This window comes from Myxocyprinus asiaticus, chromosome 5, assembly GCF_019703515.2.
Source record: "Myxocyprinus asiaticus isolate MX2 ecotype Aquarium Trade chromosome 5, UBuf_Myxa_2, whole genome shotgun sequence".
NCBI classification, from domain to species: domain Eukaryota; kingdom Metazoa; phylum Chordata; class Actinopteri; order Cypriniformes; family Catostomidae; genus Myxocyprinus; species Myxocyprinus asiaticus.
Window position 1 is genome coordinate 3,247,327 of NC_059348.1, and position 20,341 is coordinate 3,267,667.

At 38.3% G+C, this 20,341-nt stretch overlaps 1 protein-coding gene across 6 annotated transcripts in view; it reads left to right on the forward strand.

Annotated features, from left to right (window-relative positions):
- The first annotated feature begins 621 nt into the window (after window positions 1-621).
- ss18 (SS18 subunit of BAF chromatin remodeling complex) overlaps window positions 622-20,341 on the forward strand; it is a 47,345-nt gene continuing 27,625 nt past the window's right edge. The window contains exons 1-2 of one of the 6 annotated variants that reach the window (XM_051697764.1): window positions 622-1,747; window positions 14,142-14,404. In XM_051697764.1, coding sequence (XP_051553724.1) covers window positions 14,393-14,404 — 12 coding nt within the window. In that variant the 5' untranslated portion in view covers window positions 622-1,747; window positions 14,142-14,392. Of the gene's footprint in view, window positions 1,748-2,946; window positions 5,834-14,141; window positions 14,405-20,341 lie in introns of those variants that run through there. The other 5 variants (XM_051697765.1, XM_051697768.1, XM_051697763.1 and 2 more) reach the window with 5 other exon arrangements.

A 20,341-nucleotide genomic window follows, 5' to 3' on the forward strand; every position in this document is an offset into this window, starting at 1 on the left:
CTAATATAAATAATATATTCACAAATCCCTTTGGAGTGATATAACTTTTATTCATTGGATTTTACAATACTATGCTTAAGTAATTATGTACAAGTTTGTGTAAATTAAATTCATGATGTAAACAAGGTCAGTCAGTCACCGTCAGTCCCTCGCGAGTCGCTCTCATCTAATTCAGTTTTGACTGAGGGTCCGTTTACACGACAACGTTTTCAACTAAAAACGGAAAACTTTTTATGCGCTTTGGCTGTTCGTTTACACGACAATGGCGTTTTGGGGGCATGAAAACGCAAACTTTTGAAAACGGGTTTCAAAGTGCAAGTTTTTGAAAACGATGCCGTTATTGTCTCCGTGTAAATATACAAAAACAATGACGTCATGCGCACGCGTATTATGTGTTATATAAAGTGATGGATTGATAAGCATCAATTTGAGATGTATAATTATCAATATGAATACTGGTGTCTGTGCAAATAACAAAAATCAACAATTTATTCATCTGTAGTGTTTTATATGGAGTGTGAACATTGTACAGTTGGCAGAACCTGCAATTTGAAAATCTTGAAATTAATGGATTCAGATGGGAAAAATTTATTTGTATTTTAAATGTTATTTATTTATTTACTTAATTTTATATGATGTACCTTTAACCTGCAATTCATTCACCCACCACTTATGTATATAGCCTATAGACAGAGATGTGGTGCCATGTACAGTATTCAATGATATGCTTAGAATATGAAAACATGAGGCAGTGAAAATGCATGTTAGATCCAGTATACACAAGACGTCTCTCTCTGTCAGAAGATATCCATATATCAGAGTTCTGTCTGATATCCAAAACCAGTCAACATCAACAGCTTGTTATGTTAACTTACTCTCATACCAACCCAAGAGTCAGTAGGGGGAATACAGAAGGCAGGAGACGAAGTGATGGTAAAAAGTTGAGCAGAGATTATTGAATAATCATGAGAGTTAAGTCTATAGGCATGCGCGCGAGCACTTAAAAACTACAATGGCGGACTACAGTACTGTGTTTGTGCTGCTCAAGATTTTGAGTTTATTGACGCTTCTCCAGCAAAGTGTAGATTTACTGCATAACTACTACGACCAGCGATCGCCATCTTCATTGTTTGTATTCACCGCTCTGTGGAAGAATGCGTATGTGGACAGGCGCGTAGTGTTTCTTTACAAAGTGACATCGCCAACTACTGGCTTGGCATGCATAATACAGCGTTTAAGTCGTTTTCGCGGATCCGTGTGAACGGGGATCGTTTTGACAACGTTGTCGTCTGTACGCGAAACTTTTCAAAAACGCAAAGGAAAAGCTTTTCCGTTTTTAGTACATCGTTGTCGTATGATTCATTCGCTCTATGACTCGTCTCGCAGGGAGAAACCATTACTACCAATGAAAGCTGTGGTTACATTGCTCTAGCACGTATTGTTATATTAATTAAAATAAATGGAACTTTACTTACTAATTATAAATGTAAAATGGTATACACTGTCAAGCGTCTTGTTATGAAACGGTCTTGTCAGTTCATTGTTTAGAGTGAGAGTCAGCTCAGGACTTACCCACTCTCCAGACAGCAGTGGTTCAGTCTGATGTTTGTTCACAGTCACTATCGCTTCACTCGGCCAACATTAAATCAACATTAAACTCAACTAACAGAGAAGCATCATGTCTGTGGCGTTTGCACCGCACCGGCAGCGCGCTAAAGGTGATATAACTCCCGCGGGAATTCAAAAGGTGAGTTCATTCAGTCATTTATGTTAGTGATGTGCGTTAGCTGTAGCATCTCTCCCGCCAACACGCTCGTAACACCAGAAATCAACATCACACACGTCTATCATGATATTCATAAACTGCTGGAGAATAAACGCACACTCCTGCGGCATAGATGATTTACATACAGTATTCAGCGTTTCACAACGGCTCAGATTTCACCTGCTCTGCGGGCTCTTTGTTTACCGCGATTTGTTCAGCACTCTCATTTATCAACGCATTAAACAATATTCATAAGCATCTCGATGCATGTGCGCAAACAGAGAACAACTTGCTTGCCATTTAGCATAACTTAAGTGTTACTAATCGCACGTGTTTAGTTTAATATGCTTATCTTTACAAGCACGTACGCTAACGTCACTGCTGTCGATTACATGGGTCTGATCAGATCAGTCAAGCTCCATTTTTGATTACTCAGTTCTGATTTGAAGAACCGAAGCAGATACTCTTATAATCAGCCATCTATTGTTCTATAAAAACTATACAATTCATTTACAGGTTTTAAATGAGATGCCAACCTCAGCAGCTCTAAAAGCGTAAGAGTTTATGTCAACAAATTATCATTTGCGAAAACCAAACAAATTAATGGAAGAGCCGTAAACTGAATCATAGCTGTCTCAAAATTGTTTGACTTGTTTTATAAACCAGCACTTTTCGTACTGAGCTTCACACATAGTTCGCTCAGTTTTTTTTTTTTTTTTTTTTTTTTTTGTGTGTGTGTTAAAGATTAGTAAACAGGCAGTCAATTCACTGAGTGATTAGCTCTTCCCTCACAAAATCAGTTTTTCAACATAAGCCTAGTTTCCATCCACTTTTCGCTCCATTTTGTTATCGACAAAGTGAAAATGCGTTTGCGAAATGTGCCGTCTTCTGCTTGTTTCCATTCAAATTATCTTTTATCGATAGAAATGGTGTGATGACGGCATGCCTAAAAAACACTTTGACGCGTAAGTTTTGGTTTATCGCAAAATAAATCTGCCCTTAAGCCGTTTCCATACAGAAATGTGTGTTTATCGCTAATTGTGTACCTTTCGCCTCCCAAATGTCCCTAATTTTATTCCTCCGAAGTTTTGGTAAAATGGGGAGAGTATTGAGACAGTTCATTGAAATTTGCCTGCTTACTGCCATTTTAATTTCACAAATAAATGCAATCAGAAGACGGAATTGCAATCACAAGGGAGCATTTGCCCTTCTGATAGGACTGTAATATTGGTCCTGATGTTGCGCCTGTCGCATGTTGCCACATGTTTCAACCGAAAGCGAATCATCATGGCAGCTGGCAACCTGCACCAAGTAGAGGGGGAAACTTTCGGTCTTAGTATAGTGACCATCCATTGATGTTTAGGCTATATGCTGTGTGCACAGCTATTAAATAAATTGATGCAGTGTAATATCAGGTTTTACATATGATACATTCCTGATATTCAATAGACTATTTTGAACAATCATCTATTCTAAAGCATTGCCATCACAACTTCATTATGTCCTGCATATTTGTCCAGCAACTTTTAACGACCTACTGAACTTGATTGTCATCTAAAATTAATTTTAGCATCATAATGCAATTCACATTTTTGGACGAAGCTCAGCAAATGTGATCCGAGGTAAAGAGGGTTAGATTTAAAATATTTAAAAGTTTTAAGATGTTCAAAAGCTCGTTTTCTGACGATTGGACAGATAGTTCTGATAGTTTATAGTCTTGAAAAAAGTGTAGAACATTTTGAGAAAATCATTCAGCTGACTTTTTTGTTTACAGAACAGGGTAAGGGTAATTTAAGTTTGTGTATAGAAAAGGCAAGTATATATGCCTAACAATATTATTTTTTTCATTTGGTAATTAATTATTTTATTTAATGCTTTATTCATTTGGTAGGCTAATTTATTTAATTTAATACGGGGAATTTTGTTGGCATTTTTTTCAAAAGTAAGCTAAACAATAATTTTATAGAACTGGGCTAAATGTTAGTGTTCCAAAAAAGCACACTGAAGCTTTTCTCCTAGTATTGTGTATTTATTTTGAATTTAAAAATCTTTGTGCATAGAAATTATATTTTTATTTGTATTATGGGCTAAGTCCATGACTGCCGTCTATTATTTTGAATGGTGTGGAAAAGTAGTTTTAATAAATAAAAGGATAGCTACCGCGATTAAATTAATTGCAATCAGTGGCCATTAATTTTTTCTCTGTGCACTTGTTGATGTGCATGATACGAGATATTTGTGTTGGCACTCCTGGAGATCTGTGCCATGCCATTAAGATCAATCCATAATCACGTACAATAAATTGGCTTTCAAGGATGTATACCGTCGTCATGATTAACACAGGTTAACGATTGGGGTAAATTTTGTCATGTGACACTATTTTTGCATTAATGTCAATTGTCTCGACAAAAAGTGTTTCCATTCCAGTTTTTCGCAACATTTGAAGTATTGACAGAGTTTATGCGCTAGAGTTAAACGGAAAAAATATTATGTTGACACTTTACTTTGCGTTTCCATCAGCTTTATGTTGATGCGCTAAAACTTTTTTTGCAAAAAATCTTTGGATGGAAGAGGTTCTGACTGAACTTCTTTCTTACCTCACCCAAGAATGAAAATTCAGTCATCATTTACTTGCCCTCTTCATGTTGTTCATATGACTTTCTACCATGGAACACAAAAGAAGATATTTAGCAGAATGGTCATTGTTTTGTTCATGCAAAGTGAACAGAAAGAATGGGGCTGTTAAGCACCAAAAATGACAAAATAGCACCAAAAAAGTAGTCCACATGACTTGTGCGATATATTCCAAATAGTGATGCCGTGGTGTGAGTTTTTGACAGTTGTATTACCATCTATGAAAAAATCACGGTTAACCGGTTTTATGATTACTTGCAAATTTTCTTATGCAACAGCACTGGGACAAAGTCATATCACATCACAATTGATAGTGTTAGTGGACGGGTTTTTAGACTCTTAAGCACAGCCATACAATAGGACATCCGATAAATACACAACAAATAAATTTAAGGTATATAATAATAAGAGATGCTCCAACATTGTGCGCAACACAACATGGGCTTTCAATGTAACCTGAGTGCTTGGAGTCGCAGTGCGATCCTGGCTGCAGTTTCAAAAGTGCAGAACTGTTACATTATTGTGAGAGCGCAACATGTATTTCACGACGTCCAGCAATTGTTTTTTCTTCTGGAACAATTTAGTAAAGCAGTCCGATGTTTGTTGGACACCCCACCATAAAAAAATCATCAACAGGCTCTATAAAAATACTGTCCTTTAATCGGTCCACAACACCTCACAAATAAACATGTGGACTATGAATAATAACAGGAATATTGCTTACATCAGGCGATTAAAAGTCCAATAATGACTAAAATTTTTGATGAATGCTGTGAATTTGTACACAAGCAATGCTTTAAATGAGGATGATTTAAGATGCAACTTCTCAAAGTTTAACACACTGATAGTAACTACACGCAGATGCACTGCCAGCACCCTTAGTCATTACAAAAAGTTGCATCTCTCAATTCATCCCTACCCCTTTAAAGGTGCAATATGTAACTTTTTTTCATGTAATATTCGCCTTCTTTTTTTTTTTGCCAATGTGTGAACGGCTTGTAATGCAACTTTAAAAAATGAGCCCATCCCGGACTTCCTAGGTTGCCTATTAAAGCCTGTAGACTGATTTTCATGCGAAGGGAGCGGGTCGCTTTTGCTGGGAAAATCCAAAGGATGTGACGTTTACGTGCGCTCCCGAGAGCCTTGCCTCAGTGCTTCCACTATTCAACAGCAACAACAAACTGCAACACTAGGTAACGTTGTCTTAGAGATGGAATCCAGCAAACGTCCAGTTCCCAGTACAACACCAACTCCTACACAAACTCCGAGTAAGCTAAAAGAAAACATTCCCATCGGGCTAAGCGGAAACATGTTCGTGGTTGAGCGAAAACTAGAGTGAACATCAGCAGGCAGGGTATTTGATTCCTGGAGGGACATTTGTTCGGTTTTGGGGATCAAAACCGACCCTGAATTGGCATTCTTCTTATTGGACAGGTAAGCTTACATAACTGCAAAGCATGTGAAATATAGTGCCATAAGGATTGATCTGTGTAATTTTAGCTAACTTGACCTTGCCTGCTAACACTGACGAATTGCAAGCTACCTTGCTTCGTAACTTTCAAATAATTTCAACGATGTTCTCTTTATACTAAGTCAGGTATGCTGATTCACAGTAACTGACATAATGTTAATCTGTAATTATTCAGCAAGGTAAACTACAATAATACATGAAATGAATGCTAGACAATGTTCAAGGTAATGCAAAAAGCTCCAATCATTAGTGTAACATAAATTGGTTATACAGAAAATATATACATTCTATTATTATAAAACAATAGCGCATCGATATATCAAAATGACAGTTGTGATGGAATCATATCAATACTGAATTGTGTCAACATATTTATAATGTACAGTGTATTTTATAAACAGCTACTGTCATCATCCACCAAATGTAGCTAACAGCTATTGATAAAGCTGGCTAGCTAGCTAACGCCGACATAGGCTGTCACATAAATGCAGTCAATGTATCATGCAAAGAAAAGTGATTACTTCAAACTACAGTCTCGCATAGTCAGACCTATCTCCACACTTTGTTTAGCCCTGTTTCAGCACTGGAGAGTCAAATATAATATGCAGTCTCAAAGTTTGTAGTAAAACAATCATAACTGTGTAATTTTAATTATGCTACCTCATCTGTCACCATGAAGCCGGTGAATCACATTCAGTCTCTTGGTTTTGTTCCCTATGGAGTGCGCACAATCACGAGCTACAAGCTGCAGTTCACTTAACGGCCACAGGTGCCTGGTACGGCTCGGGACCCATCTTTATGATGGTAGCCCGTGAAAGGAACAGTGGCACACTCCTTCTCTCCGTAGTGCTAGGGTCGTCTCCTTGGGCAAGAGAGAACAACCCTCAAGCCCCCCCGTTAGTGTTACAGCAAAAAGTTTTTCCATCACTCTTGTAAAGACCTGGAGTAAAATAGATCCTTATTATCCCATTTCTGTTATAAGAAATATGGAAAAGGATGACTCGTTTGCCATGAGTTGCGACCCGTGTCGGTGGAGGAAGAGATCCTGGTCCCTGAGAAATGTGGTTTCCTGCGGCTTCCACTATTTTAACACGGTACTTCGGCTCCTACTTCACCTAGGCGGGAGGTTGGAATGGCTCGATCCAATCAATCGGCTGGTCAAGACATGTCCTGGGAATACTCTGTGATAGCTGAACTTCAAATATCTGTCAGATTCCCAGTAGGCATTGGCTAAGGGTCAATCAAGTAAAAATGCTTGAGTATATCATCCCTGTATCCCTGATGCATAATCTGCTGGAGATCCTCGGCGCTGTGCATCCCTTACTTTTGGGCTCCAAGGTGGGTGGGGAGCAAAGATGATGAAACTAAAAACCCAAAACATGGCTACAAAACACACCTCAAAAAAACATTTCTTGGACCTGGATACCTCAGAAAATAGACGTGCTCTTGTGCCGAGTAATGATGACTGGCCAAAATTCATCATCATTGAAGCTGCTGCTCCAGATTCTCCAATCATCAAGCTTTCCCCTTTCGCTATACAAAAAGGTATTGCAGGAATAGCGGGAACAGTAAAGGAAGTGAAAAAACTACGATCTGGACAGATTCTTGTGGAATGCAGTAAAAAGGCCAATGCTGAAAATAAAGCTTTAATAAACCGCTAATCCCAGATAAACTTCGAATTGCATACTTAAGTGTTCCAGTGGACTTATTTGTACCCAACCCTCTGTGGTGTTTCAACTGTCAAAAATACGGCCATGGATCTAATGGCTGCAACAACAATTATGCCTGTTGTAACTGTGGGGAGGTAGGCCACGACAAAGGGACTGTGAAAAACCATCAAAATGTTGTAATTCAGCTGCATCAAAACAGTGTCCCATGTGGATCAAAGAAAAGGAAATATAGAAGACCAGGTGTCCTAAGAATCAGTTACCTCGAAGAAAATGGTGGATGTCGTCCCTGTTTTTACGCTGAATAAAACCTTCACCTCTGTTGCAAAAAAAGCTGTGAGAACATTAGACTGCCAGACAAATAATCACCTGGATGCATAAAGACAAAAGCCCAAACCGTTAACCATAGTAATATTCCCCCAAAGATCAAGAACACAGGAACCTAAATGACATTCACTCCAGTCAGAGCTCAATAACAGGAAACCAAAAGGCAAATAAAAACAACGGTAAGGCAAGTTCTTCACAATCAAAAGTATCCCATGATGAAGCCTCAAAGACAAAACAAACAAAAGATGTGGAAATGAAAGAGAATGAATACCATAGTAGAAGTCCATCCCCTAAAGGCAGAACCAAGAAAACCGTCCCTATTCTCCCTAATAGGTAATGGAAAATTATATCATCCAATGGAACTGTCGTGGTATCAGGGCAAATTTTACGGAGCTGCAGCGTCTAACTGCAATTATTAACCCTCTAGCCATATGTCTTCAAGAAACACAATTACCACCAGACGGTACTCTCTCTTTTAAAAATTTTACAAGTTTTAACACTTTCGGTCCCAGTGATAAGCGGGCTTCCGGTGGTACAACCATTTTAATAAGAAAAGATGTGATCCATAATCATATAAATATTAATAGCAACCTACAGGCAACAGCAGTACACCTGACTTTGCAGAAAACCATTACAGTCGTCTCTATCTACATTCCTCCAAATTTTAACTTGACACACATGGACCTAGATCACCTCATCACTCAGCTCCCATCTCCTTTTATTCTCATGGGAGATTTTAATAGTCATAACACTTTGTGGGGCAGTAATCACTGTAACACAAAAGGAAAGAAGATTGAAGATTTTATAGATAACCACACCTTATGTCTTTTAAATAATGGATTGAATACCTATTTACATCCAGGACATGGAACGTACTCTGCAGTCGACCTAACAATTTGTCAGCCTGAATTATTTTTAGACCTCTCATGGAACGTTTGGCATGACCACTGTGGAAGTGATCATTTCCCAATCATTGTAACCATCAAAGGCAGAGAGGATGAAACAAATATACAAAGATGGAAAATTAAAAAAGCAAACTGACATGGTTTCCAGAAGACAGCAAAATTTCACTGAAACGCTCATCTATAGCTAATGATACAGTCCCAAGAACATCTTTAAACGTAAAACATAGAGGACTTCCATGGTTTGATGATACATGTAAGGAAGCTATAAAAGAGAGGAAAAAAACTAGCTGGAGTAAAAGTAAAAAAAGGAAAGCTGGAGAAGATTCGTTTCCAGCATGACAAGTACTCCATCATACAAAATATGGAACCTGATGCGAAAAATGAAGGGAAAAACACATCAAACAGCACGGCACACTCTTGACTTCAAAACAAGAAATTGCAAACATTCTAGCAAAAACTTTCAAAAACAATTCATCTATTAAGAACTGCCTTCCTGCTTTTCGAACTTTTCTTGCTCAACAAGAAAAATAAAAGATTAACTTTGGCTCCAGTAACACAGAGCCATACAACCAACCTTTTTCTATGGAAGAACTACAGCGAGCCATTAAAAAATCCCACGACACAGCTGTTGGACCGGATAAAATCCACTATCAATTTTTAAAGAATCTACCCCACTTTTCCCTGAAAATGCTCCTTAGAATTTTTAACTCCATCTGGATATCGGGGAAAATCCCATCTGCCTGGCATGAAGCAGAAATAATAGCTATTCCAAAGCCAGGAAAAGACCATAACGACCCCATAAACTACCGCCCTATAGCTTTAACCAGTTGTTTATACAAAACAATGGAGAGGATGGTCAATGATCGCCTGGTCTGGATACTGGAATCTAAACACCACATAAGTAACGCCCAGTGTGGTTTCAGGAAAGGTCGGAGCACTACAGATCATCTTATTTGTCTTGAAAGCTATATTCGTGACGCCTTTACCAGAAAAGAACACGTTGTAGCTGTCTTCTTTGATTTGGAGAAAGACTATGACACGACATGGAAACATGGAATTTTAAAGGATTTGTACCAAATGAATTTTAGAGGTCAACTGCCAATCTTCATTAAAAGTTTTTTATCGAACAGACTTTTTAGAGTTAAAATAGCAAACACCTTGTCTAACCTACATAAACAAGGACTTGGAGTACCTCAAGGAAGTATCCTATCAGTAACTCTCTTCAGTATTAAAATAAATAGCATTGCAAAAGTAATTGGCTCTGATGTCCTCTGCAGTTTATATGTAGATGATATCTGCATTTGCTACAAGAGCAAGTACATGAATACTATCGAGCGAAAAATCCAATTGAAGATAAACAAAATGCAGTCCTGGTCAACACAGAGCGGTTTCAAGTTCTCACAAGCAAAAACCATCTGTATGCATTTCTGTCAGCTTTGTTCGCTACACAATGAACCAGAGCTGTTTATGGATGGAGTCCCCATTAAAGTTGTTAAAGAGAACAGGTTTCTTGGTATCACTTTTGATAGGTCTTTTATTCCTCACATTAAATCACAAAAAAAGAAATGTTTTATAGCTATGAATGTTTTAAAGGTTCTATCCAAAACCAAATGGGGAGCTGACAGCTCAACTCTCATGAACTTGTACAGAACCATGGTACACTCAAAGCTGGACTATGGAAGTATCATTTATGGATCAGCTAGGAAGTCATACATACGACTTTTGGACACTGTACACCACCAAGGTATACGACTAGCTTTGGGAGCCTACAGAACATCACCAATCCAAAGTCTCTATGCGGAAGCCAATGAACCTCCTTTGGAAATCAGACGCCTAAAGTTGGCCTTACAATATGCAATCAAACTTAAAACAAATAAAGAAAACCCAGCCTATTCAGCAGTTTTCCCACTTCAGCGTTCAACAATATATGAAAAAAAAAAAGTTTCATTCGTCCATTTGGCCTACATATAAAAACCCATCTGGAGAATCTGAAAGTGGATCTAAGCAGTGTGGAACAGACACATTTCTGCAAAATTCCTCCATGGGATCTCAAAAAGCCTAAAATCCATCTGGCTTTAACAAGGAACTGAAAATCCAAAACACATCCAAATGATTTCCATCAACAATTTCTGGACATAAGAGCAGTATACCCACAACGTATCCTAATATACACAGATGGATCTAAATCTGGAAATAAAGTGGCAGCAGCTTTTGCAACAAACCAACTGTGTCAGGGTATCCGCATCCCTGACCAAAGTTCAGTCTTCACTGCAGAGGCAAACGCTCTACTACTGGCACTGAAGTTTACTGAGACTGCTCCACAAATTTTTTTTTTAATAATAACTGATTCAAAATCATGTCTTGAAGCTACTAAAACTGATTACCTAACAATCGTGAAGATTTTAATCAAACTGTCATCTCTTGAAGCAAAGAGTTTTAATATTATTTTCTGCTGGGTACCTGGACACTCAGGAATCTCCGGTAATGAACAAGCAGACAGAGCTGCCAGAGAAGCACAATCTACTGAACCAGTAAAATGCCCTATACCTTCCACAGATCTGAAACCAACTCTGAATGTATATATATAAAAAACAAATGGCAGTCGGAGTGGGATTAATGTTTAAACAACAAATTACGAGAAATAAATCTTGTTGTTGGAACAAGATATGTGTTCCCTTTTAATAATCGATCAAGTCATTTATACACTGCCGGATAGGACGTATAAGACTCACACACCAGTTTTTACTATCAGGAGAAAATTCACCAAAGTGCTCATCTTGTCAGAACCCACTATCCATTAAACATTTTACTGGACTGTCATACCTCTACACATCTGAGGAACCTGTATTACAGTGCATCCGGAAAGTATTCACAGCGCTTCACTTTTTCCACCTTTTGTTATGTTACAGCCTTATTCCATAATGGATTAAATTAATTATTTTCCTCAAAATTCTACAAACAATACCCCATAATGACAACGTGAAAGAAGTTTGTTTGAAATCTTTGCAAATTTATTAAATAAAAAACGAAAAAAAAAAAAAATCACATGTACATAAGTATTCACAGCCTTTGCTCAGTACTTTGTTGAAGCACCTTTGGCACCAATTACAGCCTCAAGTCTTTTTGAGTATGATGCTACAAGCTTGGCACACCTATTTTTGGGCAGTTTCTCCCATTCTTCTTTGCAGGACCTCTCAAGCTCCATCAGGTTGGATGGGGAGCATCGGTGCACAGCCATTTTCAGATCTCTCCAGAGATGTTCAATCGGGTTCAAGTCTGGGCTCTGGCTGGGCCACTCAAGGACATTCACAGAGTTGTCCCATAGCCACTCCTTTGTTATCTTGGCTGTGTGCTTAGTGTCGTTGTCCTGTTGGAAGATGAACCTTCACCCCAGTCTGAGGTCCAGAGCGCTCTGGAGCAGTTTTTCATCAAGGATGTCTCTGTAAATTGCTGCATTCATCTTTCCCTCGATCCTGACTAGTCTCCCAGTTCCTGCCGCTGAAAAACATCCCCACAGCATGATGCTGCCACCACCATGCTTCACTGTAGGGATGGAATTGGCCAGGTGATGAGCGGTGCCTGGTTTCCTCCAGATATGACGCTTGCCATTCAGGCAATCTTTGTTTCATCAGACCAGAGAATTGTGTTTCTCATGGTCTGAGAGTCCTTCAGGTGCCTTTTGGCAAACTCCAGGCAGGCTGTCATGTGCCTTTTACTGAGGAGTGGCTTCCGTCTGGCCACTCTACCATACAGGCCTGATTGGAGTGCTGCAGAGAAGGTTGTTCTTCTGGAAGGTTCTCCTCTCTCCACAGAGAAATGCTGGAGCTCTGTCAGAGTGACCATCGGGTTCTTGGTCACCTCCCTGACTAAGGCCCTTCTCCCCCGATCGCTCAGTTTGGCCGGGCGGTCAGCTATTGGAAGAGTCCTGGTGGTTCCAAACTTCTTCCATTTATGGATGATGGAGGCCACTGTGCTCATTGGGACCTTCAGTGCTGCAGAAATCTTTCTGTACCCTTCCCCAGATCTCTGCCTCGATACAGTCCTGTCTCGGAGGTCTACAGACAATTTCTTGGACTTCATGGCTTGGTTTGTGCTCTGACATGCACTGTGGGACCTTATATAGACAGGTGTGTGCCTTTCCAAATCATGTCCAATCAACTGAATTTACCACAGGTGGACTCCAATCAAGTTGTAGAAACATCTCAAGGATGATCAGTGGAAACAGGATGCACCTGAGCTCAATTTTGAGTGTCATGGCAAAGGCTGTGAATACTTATGTGTTTTTTTTTTTGTTGTTTTTTTTTTAACAAATTTGCAAAGATTTCAAACAAACTTCTTTCACGTTGTCATTATGGGGTATTGTTTTTTTTTTGGTGCAAATCCAGTATAAGATACAGAATGTGCTATAGAAACATTATATTTCACAAATGCCACACAAAACACATATGAAGACACACGTTTTTATTTCTGATCACCAAGACAAATTCCTTGTATGTGTAAGCATACTTGGCAATAAAGCTTATTCTGATTCTGATATAAAATGTACAATAGACTATAACAGGGTTTTCAAACTTGTTGATGCCAAGGACCCCTAAATATGGTGATGCCTATGTGAGTGACCCCTGTGTGAGAAAAATAGTAAACATGATTTTGTAAATTACATGTTTGAAAAATAAAAATTACTGGCTTTTTTTGTAATGCCATTGTACAAGAGCTAATAATTTGTGCCGATACCGATAAATCGGCCGATATTCTGACTTTTTAAATTATCGGCATTGGCCGATACATTTTCCCGTTTGGCCGATTTGTTTCTTGAGGTGCTGAGAATCGCCTGCTTGGATGTGAAGCGACTGAGACATGTAAATGACCAGTCACGGTTTGTTTTCTTATTACGTGCCATCGTGTTACTACAATAATAGACCAGTGTGCAACAGTCTCATTTAAACATTCCGCATATCAGAGTTTCGTGACAGACGCATTTGAGCTCATAATGTTGAAGTGCTCGCCTGTTTCATTCTCCTTCTCTCTCCTCAACAGTTCTGTCTTGTCTAATGATAAAAAGTCAAATATCAATAAAACTAATATCATACCGTCTGCAAATATGCGCGTATCTCGTTTAAATAGATGTAATAAAACAACCTCACACAACTTCAGCAGATCTAGCGTCCTGTGGAGGACTCATTTATATAATGTTTGCAAATGTGCAGATGTCTCGTTTAAACAGATGCAATTTATGAACCTCACGAAAATCCAGCATTTTCTTCCTGTCAAGCGATCATCTAATATCTTCCTCTGAAACGCATATTCTGTCAGCCAGAATCAAAAGTTCCTCTGATTCACAAATCATGACTGTCACTCCGTGTTACTCCAAGCAGGCGAACCAGGCTGTTTAAACTGACTGCTGCTTGCACTGGATCCGCATGAGTGCAACTTCAAGGCTGCGTCCGAAACCAGGAAAATGCTGCCTCCGGAGGCTGTATACGGAGATACGATGAAAATAAGGTGCTTTTCAAACTGTTCGGAGACCAGTTTCCTTAAGAGATCCATTCATTCAAAACAGATGTCAGTTAAGCCATTAACTGATTAGGCGGCAAGGTAGCAAGTCAGCTGCCTACGTTTTCGGATGCAGCCCAAGGTAAAAGCACTTCACGTGCTATAAGTAAATGTCTTATCCACTATGCACTGTATGTACAATTGGTTTGATTCTGTATTTTTTGAGTAAATGCGATTACTAATGTGGACATGCCATCCATGGTTGCTGGACTTCTGTGTGTACTGTTATTTCCTTCTTCCTAATATATTAACAATTTCTTCATGTGCAAATAAATTGCAAAAATTTGATGACTGAACAGAAATCTGAAGAAAGATCTACCATTTAAAATACAGTATTAATTTTTGTGTGAAACTGAGTAAATGTAGTGCTAAATATGAGTTTATATATTTATATTATAATTTTTAATTTTATGTTTGTTATTTACTATATTAAATTGTGATATATCGGCCTATCGGCCACCCTGCTTTCTGGATATCAGCATCGGCCATTAAAAAACCCATATTGGTCGACCACTAATAATTACGTTTACATTTATTTATTTGGCAGACGCTTTTATCCAAAACGACTTACAAAAGAGGAACACATATTTATTAGTGTTACGAATCAATTACTTTTTTTATTATAATAATATAAGATTCTTTCTTTCTATTATAGTAATGTCAGATGTTAAAACCTGAAGAGGAACATTTTCAATTCAAATTTGTTTGTATATAATTTTTCACAATAATTTTTTGTTTTCCATAACATTTGAAATTATATGCAGATTTGTTTTATCATGTTTTAAAACTACGGATGTCCATAGAATAAATGGTCTGATGTTCCCCACCCCTGCTCATTTTTGGTCGAGTGCTGGTGTAGGGCTTTACTGGTTGTTTAGATCAGTGTTACTATCAGAAATAATTAATAATTATTTCTGTAGTTATTAATTAATATTTAAGTTAATTAATTGGATCTAACTCATTAAAACCGCATATGGGACTCCAGTAAATGTAGTGAGCTATGTTTAGGAGCAAGTTTGGTTATTAGCAATAATTAATAATTATCAAAGATAGTTATTAATTATTAAAATCAATAGAACATTGATTAGAATCAATGTTAGTTTTTTAAAATCCTTTAAATCAACAGTTATCAAAGATAATCGTAAAAGACAATTGTTAACATCGATGAAACATTAAAGTTAATACTAGCTTATTGATCATTCAAATTCAATCATCCAAGATAATTATCAATTATCAAAAATCAATAGAATATTAATAAGGATTAACATTGACGGGGCACCACCCTGAAATCAGGGACTAATAACCGAATATTAAAACAGTCTCAATATTAGATTGTTTTCTTAGGAAAATCGACATCTGAAGAATATCGATTTTCGGGAAAAAAAACAATGAATGAAGGTTTGAATCCGAGCACTGACATCCCGTCAGCATGACACAGGTGTATGCAAAACAAACCAAAACACTTCTCTTTGTAATATAAACAAAAGTTTATTTATGCAGTAATATCAATTAATAATTAATACAATGCAGTCAAGAAACTTCCGACTTACAACTACAAACTAAACAGTGATATGATTAGATATGGAAATAAAAATAGTCCTATAACACACAAAGTGTGTGTGTGTGACAGTGTGTGTGTGTGTGTGTGTCAGTGTGGTTAGTGAGAGAGAGAGATTATTAAGTGACAGCCCGAAAGCTGATTTCGCGATAGCTGGAGAGAAAGCAGCTGTGCTCATCACTCAGAGACGCGGTTTTACGAGCGGGGCTCGTAAAAGTCCTGCGTTATTTGACTCTAATGGATGAACTCAGTTTCTGTCTCACCCGCGATGGTGAAAATGCACAACAATCCAATTTGGTTGGTCCACAATACAGCAAAACAAATTTGTGATAATTAATACCCTGAGTATTAATAATGAGCGGACATGGTGGTCCGTAAACTGTACAAGCAAAAACCTTGAAACACAAGAATAACACGCTATAATATTCTATCTCTGCCCAGACATAACCTCTTACTTGAATCGCATGAGGACACAGGTAGAATGTGTTTTCCTCCGTCCTTTAACTTTGTCCTGGAGGCTCGGGTGATGTCGGGAGGCCGTTTCCTCGCTTTGTCAGCGGGCGGTACGGCTGTTGATTGTCAGTGGGCGGTACGGCTGTTGATTCTCGGCGGGCTGGCGGAGAACTCCGAAATGTCGACTTGATTGAAGATGGAAGAGAAATCTTTAATCTCTTCACTTCTGTAGGCCAACGGATGAAGATGTGAATTGCTCAGCGGTCTCCTTCGGATCTGTTAGAGTGTTCGGTTGAACACAGAGTAATCTCAACTCGTCCAGCGAGATTACTGTATGGCTACAGTTTCAAGTCGGACATTACTTCCTTATGCCACGAGGTTGCACCAGAGAGCAGCAAGAAGCTGCTTCCGTATTCGGTGAACTAAGTCGCTGGAAGCGAATTCTGGACGCATTTCAGAATTATTTGAACTCCTGATGATGTCATGTTTGAGGGACGTTCTGTTGTGTGCCTCATCCAATAGGAGTTGAGAGCTTTAGTGAGCAAGGCTTCCTGAATTTGTAGTCTGTTTTGGATTCCCTTTGTTTGATTTTGGCGCGATTTTTATCAGTAAAATTTACGACATGGAATGTGTGGGGGCTGAGTTAGGTTTTACGACTGTTAGGCCTGCCTTTGTCTTCTATCTGAATACATGAGGCCCAACACCGGACTAGTCTAAGCTTCACTGTATGCGGGCCGAGCTGTTAATACATGCATAAACATTTGAAGTCAGAAGTTTACATACACCTTAGCCAAATACTTTTAAACTCAGTTTTTCACAATTCCTGACATTTTGTCGTAGAAAACTTTCCCTGTCTTAGGTCAGTTAAGATCACTACTTTATTTTAAGAATGTGAAATGTTATGGGGGGCATGGGTAGCTCAGCGAGTATTGACACTGGCTACCACCCCTGGAGTCATGAGTTCGAATCCAGGGCGTGCTGAGTGACTCCAGCCAGGTCTCCTAAGCAACCAAAATGGCCTGGTTGCTAGGGAGGGTAGAGTCACATGGGGTAACCTCCTTGTGGTCACGATTAGGGGTTCTCGCTCTCAATGGTGCATGTGGTAAGTTGTGCGTGCATCGTGGAGAGTAACGTGAGCCTCCACATGTTGTGAGTCTTCGCGGTGTCATGCACAGCGAGCCACATGATAAGATGTGTGGATTGACTGTCTCAGAAGCGGAGGCAACTGAGACTTGTCCTTCGCCACCCAGATTGAGGTGAGTAACCGCGCCACCACGAGGACCTACTAAGTAATGGGATCTGGGCATTCCAAATTGGGAGAAAAGGGGATAAAAAAAAGAAAAAAAAAGAATGCGTAATGTCAGAATAATACTAGAGAGAATGATTCATTTCAGCTTTTCTTTCATCACATTCCCAGTGGGTCAGAAGTTTACATAAACTTTGTTAGTATTTGGTAGCATTGCCTTTAAAATGGTTTAACTTGGGTCAGACATTTTGGGTAGCCTTCCACCAGCTTCTCACAATAAGTTGCTGGAATTTTGGCCCATTCCTCCAGACAGAACTGGTGTAATGGAGTCAGGTTTGTAGGCCTCCTTGCTCGCACACGCTTTTTAAGTTCTGCCCACAAATTTTCTATCGGATTGAGATCAGGGCTTTGTGATGGCCACTCCAATACCTTGAATCTGTTTTCCTTAAGCCATTTTGCCACAGCTTTAGAGGTACGCTTGGGGTCATTGGTCGCAAATGTGTCTTCCAAATGGACAATCTATAACTTACTGGCAGATGTCTTGTGATGTTGCTTCAATATATCCACATAATTTTCTTCCCTCATGATGCCATTTATTTTGTGAAGCGCACCACTCCTTCCTGCAGCAAAGCACCCCCACAACATGATGCTGCCACCCTTATGCTTCACGGTTGGGATGGTGTTCTTCGGCTTGCAAGCCTCACCCTTTTTCCTCCAAATATAACAGTGGTCATTATGGCCAAACAGTTCAATTTTTGTTTCATCAGACCAGAGGACAATTCTCCAAAAAGTAAGATCTTTGTCCCCATGTGCACTTGCAAACTGCAGTGGTTATGTCGAAATAGGACTCATTTTACTGTGGATATAGATACTTGTCTACCTGTTTCCTCCAGCATCTTCACAAGGTCCTTTGCTGTTGTTCTAGGATTGATTTGCACTTTTCTCACCAAACTACGTTCATCTCTAGGAGATAGAATGCGTCTCCTTCCTGAGCGTTATAATAATAATTTATTATTATTATGTTTAAATTATATAGCGTCTTTCCAGAGCTCAAGGACGCTTCACAATAAAGAAAAGTAACATAACAAACATATCGACAATCATATGGACAGTGGACAGTTGCCCAGTCCGGAACAGAAAGCAAATGCAGTTGCATACTATTTATACATGTTTATACTTGCATACTATTGCTTGTACAGATGAACGTGGTACCTTCAGGCATTTGGAAATTGCTCCTAAGGATGAACCAGACTCTAGTGGAGGTCCACAATGTTTTTCTGAGGTCTTGGCTGATTTCTTTTGATTTTCCCATGATGTCAAGCAAAGAGGCACTGAGTTTGAAGGCAGGCCTTAAAATACATCCACAGGTACACCTCCAATTAGCCTATCAGAAGCTAATTGCCTAAAGGCTTGACATTTTCTGGAATTTTCCAAGCTGCTTAAAGGCACAGTTAACTTAGTGTATGTAAATTCTGACCCACTGGAATTGTGATATAGTCATTTAAAAGTGAAACAGTCTGTCTGTAAACAATTGTTGGAAAAATTACTCATGTCAAGCACAAAGTAGATGTCCTAAACGACTTGCCAAGACTATAGTTTGCTAATATGAAGTCTGTGGAATGGTTAAAAAATTACTTTTAATGACTTCAACTTAAGTGTATGTAAACTTCTGACTATATGTGTGTGTGTGTGTGTGTGTGTGTGTGTGTGTGTGTGTGTGTGTGTGTGTATATATATATAAACAAAATATAAGTAACTGTATTCCACTACAGTTACAATTTAAATCATTGGTAATTAGTTACATTAAAAAATTATTTTGATTACTGAAGAGATTACTTTGCATTTTATTGTCATTTGTTTCATTTAATATTTAGTCCTTTCAGATGGAAAACATTTATACATATAAATTATGCGATCCAAAGTGCACTTGAACAGCGGTGAAACACCTTCTTAAGATGTGTTACATTCATACGAGCAGACAAAGAATTAAGTTTGGAGCAGAAGAAATAGAAATATTGTCAGCTTTACGCTGAGCTAAAATGCTATTTCTAGCCATTTTACATGCACATGTTACCAGGCACGGTCATATATTTTTTTTATCAAGAAAATTCACGTTAGGTCATAATAAATTTTTTTCTAGTAAGACCTTTGATATTAGGGCAAAATGTTTGTATTGTTTTCCTGTAAAAATATCGAAAATTCCTTAAAACAAGATCAGTTTGATTTATCTTGTTTTAGAAACACTGCACAATATATTTAGGTTTTTCAGAGAATGTATTTTTAACATGTGTATTTTGTTTACTGTACTGTCAGATTTGTTATAGTCAAAACAAGTGAAAAATTCTACCAGTGCTGTAGAAGTAATCCAAAGTATTTAGAATACATTACTGACCTTGAGTAATCTAAAGGAATACATTACAAATAACATTTTACTGCATGTATTCTGTAATTTGTAGTGGAATACATTTCAAAAGTAACCCTCCCAACCCTGTGTGTATGTGTGTGTGTGTGTGTGTGTGTGTATGTGTGTGTGTATATATATATATATATATATATATATATATATATATATATATATATATATATATATATATATATATATACACACACACACACAGTTGTGCTAAAAAATTTGCATACCCTGGCAGAAATTGTGAAATTTTGCCATTGATTTTGAAAATATGACTGATGATGCAAAAAAAACTCTTTTATTTAAGGATAGTGATAATATGAAGCCATTTATTATCACATAGTTGTTTGGC